Below are 8758 nucleotides of genomic sequence, written 5' to 3' on the forward strand. Positions count from 1 at the left end.
TCACATCAATGAGTAGCATGAAATTGCAGTGTAAAGGAAATGAATGTAACATGTTAGTGTGTATGATGTAGAAATGAAATGTAGGAAAACATAAATAAATGTATACATGGATAAACATGAATAAAATTGCAATCCCTGTGAAATTACTGTGGTGTAAAAGGAATAAAACATTTTGGATGTATTGTTACAGGAAAATAATCAGCTTAATGGTTAGCATGTTTGCCTCACAGTTCCAGGGTTGGGGGGGGGGGGGGGGGTTTGGTGGGGTCGAATCCCAACTCCGCCCTGTGTGTGTGCAGTTTGCATGTTCTCCCCATGCTTCAGGGGTTTCCTCCGGGTACTCCGGTTTCCTCCACCAGTCCAAAGACAAGTGCTGAATTGTCCATATTGTGTGAATGTGTGTGTGATTGTACAATGCAATGAGTGGCCCCCGCCTTGTGTCCCGAGGTCCCTGCGATAGGCTCCAGGTTCCCCCATGACCCTGTGCAGGATAAGCAGTAGGGAAAATGGATGGATGGATGGATGTTACAGGAAACTAATTATCTTTGAGGTGTTAACACTAACTCTGGTTCGTGTCAGACCACATCACACCATCTTGTTGTGGATTATTTTCGTATAACAGCACACCCTGAAGTGTTTTATTTCTTATGTATATATACAGATGGGTGAGAAAGAAACAAAACCAACTGAATTTTTAGAGAAACATAACGAGGAAGGGCAGATGCTTCCAAACATGTGTACTGCATGATCAAATCAAGCTATTCACTTCCCATGCTCTGTGTTCATGTATAAAATTGCTGCTTAGGCCCAGTTTATTACCTCAGTTTTGGATCAAGATGGAAAAGTAAAAAATCAGGGTTAATTATTAGGGCACAGTCAGTACCCAGAAGAAACAGCAGAGGGAGCCATTTAGACATTCTTTCTGCCTCATGAGTTCAAAATTACCCCTGAACATTATACCAGTGAACTATTAATTAGATAAGAAGCGGTTTCTCAAGATGCAAGCGTCAGATTTCACTAAAGTACAGCCATTAAGTTCAAAAGAGGTAACATTATACATCACTCTTTATGTGTGCTTAGTTATCATTCACCACAAGTAATGTCAAATTATTCGGGTAAATATAGCTAGCTAGCATCAGTTAAATCGAGATTTGCTAAATAAAACGATACAAACATTATACAGTTCGGTCACCACAGAAAAAATATATCTTTAAAAAACTAAACAAAAAATCTCTGCATGTTTACAAGGAAGTAAGATTTGTTAGTTTAGACTAAATTTAGCTAGCTAGCCACTTTCATTACTGGTAGAAAGTTCTGGATAGCATGCGCAGCTTCAAAATTGAATTATTTATCAGTTTAAAAAATAACATATTATGGACAAATTCAGTGCTATAGCGAATTATTTAGCTAAATATGACATTTTAACTGGAATTAAAGAGCATTTAAGCGTCGGTAACGATCACGTTTGGCTTCTTTTGCAGTCCATACACGCAATATCCACAAGAGGGCGCCATTGTGTGACTTTACTTTCATGTCGCGAATGGCAATGGAAGTACAAATCCAAGGGTGGAATAACTATTGTTATTATATTGAATTATTTATTTGCGTTCATCTCACTTAAGTGAATTTATTTAGGATTCATATTTGAAATGAAAGCAAACATGTAAGTCAAAGGTGTACAATCATATACAGTCCCTTCTGAAAATATTGGAACAACAATTCTGTTGATTTCCTTATACGTTGAAGATATTTGTGTTTGAGAGCAAAAGATGAATACGAGATGATAGATCAGAATTTCAATTTTCATTTCCTGATATTTACATCTAGATGTGTTAAACAACTTAGAACATGGCACCTTTTGTTTGAACCCACCTATTTTTCAGTTTAGCAGCGATATTGGAACATGTGATTGACAGGTGTTTTTTGTTGCCCAGTTGTGCCATAATAGACTGATTGTTTAAACAATTAATAGCTCTGAATGTCTACTCTTGGTTTGAACAATGAGTTTCACCTGTGAAGAATTAATTTGTTGTTAAACAGAATAAAACATCAAACAGGTCAGCCAAGGAAAACAACAGCGGTTGATGACAGAAACGTTGTGAAAGCTGTGAAAAAACACCCCGAAAAACAACCGTCAGTGACATCACCAACAATCTCCACAGGGCAGGGGTGAAGGTATCACAATCCACCGTTTGAAGAAGACTTTGAGAGCAGAAATATAGAGGCCATACCACAAGATGCAAACCACTCATCAGCAGTAAGAATCGGAAAGCCAGATTGGAATTCCCAAAGAAATACAGAGATGAGCCACAAAAGTTCTGTAAGAAAGATTAGCCTCTACCAAAGTGATGGAAAGGCCAAAGTGTGGAGAAAGAAAGGATCTGCCTATGATCCGAAATACACAAGCTCATATGTGAAACATGGTGGAGCTAGTGTCACGGCTTGGCCTTGCATGGCTGCAAGTCAATCACCCGACCTGAACCCAGTTGAGCATCGTTTCACCTCCTGAAAGAGGAGACTGAATGGGAAAGCATCACAAATGAAGGATGCAACAGTTTGATGATGTCAGTGGGTCATGGGCTTGGTGCCGTTATTGCAAACATGAGATATACAACCAAATATTAAGTGTTATTTATGTTAAGACTATCTGTTCCTATACTTTTGCTCACCTAGCAAAGGTGCCATGTTCTTGTTTGTAGATGTGTGCCATGTAGATGTGTTGTTTAACACATCTAGATGTAAATATCAGGAAATGAAAGCTGAAATTCTGATCTGTTGTCTGATATTCATCTTTTGATCTCAAACCCTAATGTCTTCAGTGTATAGCAAAAAAAAGAACAACCCAAAAAGAATTGGCCTTGCTGTTCCAATACTTTCACAGGACACGGTATATATATTGCAGTGTAACATGTTTATGGGAACAGAAACGTGGAGAGAAAAAAATAAAAGCGTACCAGACTGGCAGATGGAAAGGAAGGAACAAAGTAATCAAGAAAAAACATGCAAAACTTATCCCAGGAACACTGGGCGTAAGATGGGAATACACCCTGGATAGGATTCCAGTTCATCACAGCGCATCATGCACACACTCATCTAATTTTGCAATTTAGCGTTGCAGATCCACCCACCAGCATGTTTCCCGCCAGTGGGCGTGTCGAGAACAAACAGAAACACTTAATTGTATTTTTTTATCAATCCTTACAGGATCCAGGAGGGGACTGTTTTGTCCGAATCCACAAGAGAGACTTGGAGAGGCTGTGCACTGAGGTCATGCAGCTGCGGGAATTTGTGCCTAAAGTTATTAACGGTGACTTTCTGGATGCCCTGCACAAAGCCCGCTCGCTGGACACACGTAAGATGAATTAATATTGAGGACAATTATGTTTAGTATTGTTCAGTGGTGAAATAACGAAAGAAATCTACTCAACGTTTTTGCTCCACATACCAAATTAATAAATAGTTATCATTTGAAAACTTGCAAGTGACACTGGGTTTAATCCCAGTAGAACTGTCTGGACATTTTTGCCAACAGTTTTGATACTCACTCTGCTGCCCAACTAAAACCATTTAAATTTCAGCGTCCCTAAGTCAATCCTGAGCCTGGGTTACCGTGTGTGCAGTTTTTGCATGTCCACATGAGTTTCCTCCCACCTCTGAAAAACATTCTCCCCAATGGGTTCACTGGTCCCCTTAAAGCAAAAGCTCACTGCAAATCAATAAAGTGAGTGTGAGTGAGTGTGATCTATTGTCCTAGTGTTAACTTTTTCATTAACAGAGTTTGTTTTAGTACAGCCAACAGGATTTGATTATGTATATTCAAAACCCTGGAATAAAATTAAACTCTACGCAGCCACCCAAGCTCAGGATCAAACCCAAGACCAAGCTATGCGACAGCATTGATATCCACTACACTACTGACATGCCATGCACGGATTACTCAAGTTCATTTAATACTAGTCAGCGTGTTCCCATCTTTTCCACGTAACCCTTACAAACAAACTTCATTTCTGTTGGAAATTGTTGATTGTGTTCGTATCTGTCTGTATCTGTTCTCCAGACTCGGGCAGGGTGGCATCAACAAAGAACTACTTACGACTTGTTTGTTAAATCTCTGATAACGAAGGCTTTCAGGAAACATTCGTAAAACAGGCTCGTACTTAACATACATCCTTCTTGAAGATTCATTGTTTTAGGGAAACCCACCCCCAGAACATTAGGAGGTTCTCTTTTTTTTGCACTGTGTCTGAACACACATATGGCACAAGACAGAATTAAAGCGGATGAGTTGAAGGCCTGACTTGCTCCATACTAAATCAAGGGACACTTCCTATGACAGTCCTTTGGAAGGACTCTCAGAAACCCTGATCAATGCTGCCCTTTTCCTGCTCGTGCAAGGACTGATATAGACTCAAGCTGAACATCAGAACAACAGTTGTGTTATAATGTTATATAATGTTATAATGTTTTGTGGGAAATCCGTTCATGTACTGCTTGTTGTACAGTTCGAGAACAGAGCCAGCAGCAGCAGCAGCAGCTGAAGCAGGAGTGTTTACACCTCTGCTCCCGCCTCGACGCAGCACAGTCCGAGTGCCAGAGAGAGAGAGAGGTGAGGGGAAACGGAGAGGGAACAAGAGGAATATGATTGTATAAAGAAAGGGTGGAACAGAACAGAAAAAAAAATCCATATGACAGATACTGGGGTTACCGACGTACAACATTTAAAGGTGCAGTTTGTAAGTGTTTTCGACCTGTAATCATCATAACAAAGATACTTTAAAAAAAATGACAACAAAGATACTTTAGAAAAAATGTTTCATATGCACAGACTTGACGTAAGAAATTGCAGCTGTAATCTCTAAGGTGTGCGTTTCCCCTCAGGAGAAACTGGTTCTAAGGGAGCGGTTATGGGAAAGTCGTGAGCAGCTGCAGCAGCAGGCGGAGTTCTGTACAGGCCTGGGTGCCGCCACCTGCACCGTGCTCTGGAGCGCTTCCCGTAAAGAAGAGGCTGTAAGGGACGTACTGGCTGATGTGAGTCACCTTAATCAAGGCGTCTGTCATTAATAATTGTCTGTCTCGACTAAGGCTGAAATGCTCTAAAACGTTAGTCCATTGTTAAGGCAGTGTTTTTTTTTTTTTCAGCTAACAATTTCCAAAATGCTAAGTATGTATTACAGTACACCTCATCAGATAATTAGTAAGTCTTTCTGTTTCTGTCAATACTAAACAGTTACTTTTAAGTTTATTACATTCTATGGTTACAGTTACATAGCACTTTTCTAGACACTCAAAGTGCTTTACATAGTATTGGTATGGGGGGGATCTCCTCAACCACCACTAGTGTGTAGCATCCACCTGGATGATGCGATGGCAGCCATAGTTAGCAGTTTCCTTCCACCTCCCAAAAAACATGCTGGTAGGTAAATTGGATATTCTAAATTGCTCCTAGGTGTGAATTCGTGTATGACTTTGTCTTATCCAGGGTGTATTTCCATTCCTGTCCGGTGTTCCCAGGATAGGCTCCAGATCCTTTGCTGCCCTGACTAGGCAAAAAAAACAAAAACATTTAAATGAAAATTATTGAAATGAAATGTCATTAAACGCCCACCGCTGCTTCATGTACCGGTTGTTGAACAACTGTGGTTATTTCTAAAGGAAAATTATTATTATATTCACCTCTATTAATATGTGCTTCTCTGTGAAGGGAAAGCTGGAACCATTCTTAAGTGTAGCAGGTCAAACCCTGGAGAGTTTTGTCAAATCTCTGGACGAGGAGGAGAAACCCCAGCAGCAGAACTACAATTCCCATGAGCACCAGTTTGTGCTAGCACTGGCTGGTGTCATCACCAGTACGGGTTAAGATTTGTTCTTTTCTTCTTTTACCTTTATTATTTGCAGTATATAAAGTAGATTCAATACATTGGTCTGTCTGCAGATTTGGCGGCTGTGACTTGTGGGAGGGACTTCATTTCTAGCTCTGCGCATGTCTTGTTGGACACTCTGATGCAGCTGCTTGGGTTAATGAAGTCTGGGGTCTTTCCCAAGCTTAAAGTGTGGGTTAACGCACACACTAACACACACGGACATATACCCTCACTGACCACCTTATTAGCGAAACCTATACACCTTCTCGTTCATTCATGATCTAAAACTGTGAGCCCGTGTCCACTGCAGTCAAAGTTTCCGGTTCTTGGCTGACAAAAGTGGAACCTGACCTGGTCTTCCTCTGTTGTCCGCCTCAAGGTTCGACGTGTTGAACGTTCTGAGATGCTTTTCTGCTCATCACAGTTGTAAAGAGTGCTTGAGTTATTTGCGCTGGATCCAGTTCGTTCTCTTCTGACCTCTCTCATCAACAAGGTGTTTTCACCTGCTGAACTGCTGCTCAGTGGATGTTTTTTTAAGTTTTTCACACCATACTATGTGTAATCTCTAGAGACTTCTGTGTGTGAAAATCTCAGGAGATCAGCCGTTTCAAAATAGCATACTCGATGCATCCCATCTGGCACCAACAGTTTCTGCCCATTCTGTTTAATCTGAGCATGAACTGAAGCTCTTGACCTGTATCTGCAATGATGTAATGCATTGCACTGCTGCCACAAGATTGGCGGATTGATTGTTACATGAATATACAGATGTAAAGGTGTTCCTAATAAAATGGATAGTGAGTGTACTCACACATACACACTCAGTTGTGTATAGGAATTCCAATGTTCCTTATTAAGATTGCTAATACAACCTAAATGTTAACCAATGTCTTAAACGGATGTGTGTGTGTGTGTGTGTGTGTACGTGTACGTGCAGGCTGATGCTTATGGCTTTATACAACGTCAGCCTCAGCGTAAATGGACTGACGTACATCAGCGAGAGTCCTGCACTCCTGTCTCTCATATGCACCCTGCTTGAAGGTGTGTGTATGTGTGTGGATTTGCATCTGTGATTGTGTGTGTGAGTGCGACTCGAGTGAGTGCAGCTGAGAAAGGCCTCCTGAGGCTTCAGACCTTATCTGAGCTCAGCTTTGACGTCATGCCAACTGAAATGTGACTGGGAGAGATTATTAAGAACAGCTCCCACACTTTCTCTCCCTCACACCCCCCTGTTGTCTCTCTCTGTCTCTGTCTCTCTCTCTGTCTAGTTCTCTTTCTCTGTAATAAGTTTAGCCCAAATTTATCACCATTTCTAGTCGTTCAACCAACACACCCAAATTGTCTCTCTTTCCTTTTTTTCTCGATTTTAATGATATCTTATTTTTATCGATTTTAATGATATCTTATTATATAATTTATTACCATACTAGTGTCACCTCTAATGCATTTTGAGCACAAATTAAGCATCGTCCTTTTGTTCAATATTACGCCTTCTCCATTGTTACCATTCCCGAACAATTAATATCCTTACCAAACTGGTAGTCAGCGTCATTTACCTCGCATGAACATTTGCTGACAACTTTCTGAAACAGTTAAACGATATGTGTTTTGTCCTGACAAACAGTACTTAAGCACAAGTATCAGAGTGGTAATCTATGGTGATCTTTTCTAGCATTTTTTTTGCTGGTTGTGCATTCTGGCACAACAAAAGATTTGCTTATGAGCATATAGTGCACGATTTTGCAGAGTTTGAATGCGTGTCATGATGATATCACATGATGCGTCTTGGCCCACATCTGCGGTAATTTTGAAAAATTTCAAGCTCCTCTGAATATTGCAGAGTTCTTCCTTCTTCCTGTTTCCTGTCCGGTTTCCTGTATTACATTTGTTATGGGATGCTAGCATTACTTTGTATGGTTCTACTTATGGCTCATCCTTGGGCTTTGGTAAGGTGCTATATATCATCGTTATTATTTTTTTTATTTTTATCATCATCAGACCGGGACTCAGAGGTATGTCTGCAGGCCCTGCGGTTGCTCCAGTCTCTGCTAGTGGAGGGTGACGTATTGGCCCAAATCAGCCCAGACCTCCAGCGGTCCCTTCCAGTGGAGAGAATCCGCCAGTTGGCCTCAAGCCGCCACTCAGCCCTCAGACAGACGGCCCAGGAGATGTTGGAAGACATCAACTGCCTCACCAAAACTCGTCACACAACCATCGAGAAAGAACAGTGTTGATGCGGACACCTACAGACCTTGCAATAGTTCTAGTCTATACACACTGATGTTCTGTTCTCTGTGTAGGCCAATTTCAGTGCTCATTCTCTTATTTGTAGCCAGTGTAATCACTTAAAAAGGGTCATGGGTCACAGGGCCCATTGAAATATGGCTCACTGCAGGTCTGACCTCCTGGGTGGTCTAGGAAGTAATGATAATGATGAAAATGGCTAATGTTGCTCTCTGTTAAGAAATGTATTAGTTGAGGATAGCATTTGGTTGTTTTTTTTTTGTTTTTTTTTAACATTTGCACGTTTCTAATACATGTAGGTGTAGCTGTTGAGGTGAAGCCAAAGTTGTTAATGTGTTCAGATTTGCTGTTCTATGTATTACTAGTATTTTTTCATGTCTTGAAAAAATTAAAGTTGTTTTTATTTGATTTTTTTTTATATGTGTGGTGTATATTGTGGTAATCCATCATTGCAAACACACTCTTAGTATACAAAAACCCTTTTTTGCCTTTGACCATGTCCAGTTATAAATATGAGGTTGCATACAGGAAAAATTTCTTCAGGACCGTGGGGAAAACCAAATAATTTTTAACATAAGAGGCAGTTGGTTGTTGCATATGACATAAAAATTAGGTGTCTAGTAATACCATCGATTAAAATTAGGACCATACGA

General features: G+C 40.4%; 1 protein-coding gene across 1 annotated transcript; it reads left to right on the forward strand.

Moving 5' to 3' along the window:
* Window positions 1-912: 912 nt before the first annotated feature.
* On the forward strand, window positions 913-8513 carry hsf2bp (heat shock transcription factor 2 binding protein). Its single transcript, XM_017457005.3, has 8 exons — window positions 913-1046; window positions 3205-3352; window positions 4503-4606; window positions 4879-5028; window positions 5702-5846; window positions 5933-6050; window positions 6799-6902; window positions 7860-8513. Exons 1-8 carry the CDS (start codon window positions 999-1001, stop codon window positions 8093-8095), a joined length of 1053 nt encoding a protein of 350 aa, XP_017312494.1. The 5' UTR covers window positions 913-998; the 3' UTR covers window positions 8096-8513.
* Window positions 8514-8758: the final 245 nt, after the last annotated feature.

Source organism: Ictalurus punctatus, chromosome 26, assembly GCF_001660625.3.
Source record: "Ictalurus punctatus breed USDA103 chromosome 26, Coco_2.0, whole genome shotgun sequence".
NCBI lineage: Eukaryota > Metazoa > Chordata > Actinopteri > Siluriformes > Ictaluridae > Ictalurus > Ictalurus punctatus.

Excerpts from the sequence above, each read along its gene's own strand:
- hsf2bp (XM_017457005.3), top strand. The coding sequence starts at position 999 with ATGCAAGCGTCAGATTTCACTAAAGTACAGCCATTAAGTTCAAAAGAG. Across the intron at positions 1,047-3,204 it reads AGCCATTAAGTTCAAAAGAG|GATCCAGGAGGGGACTGTTT; the intron begins GTAACATTATAC and ends CAATCCTTACAG. Across the intron at positions 6,051-6,798 it reads GTCTTTCCCAAGCTTAAAGT|GCTGATGCTTATGGCTTTAT; the intron begins GTGGGTTAACGC and ends GTGTACGTGCAG.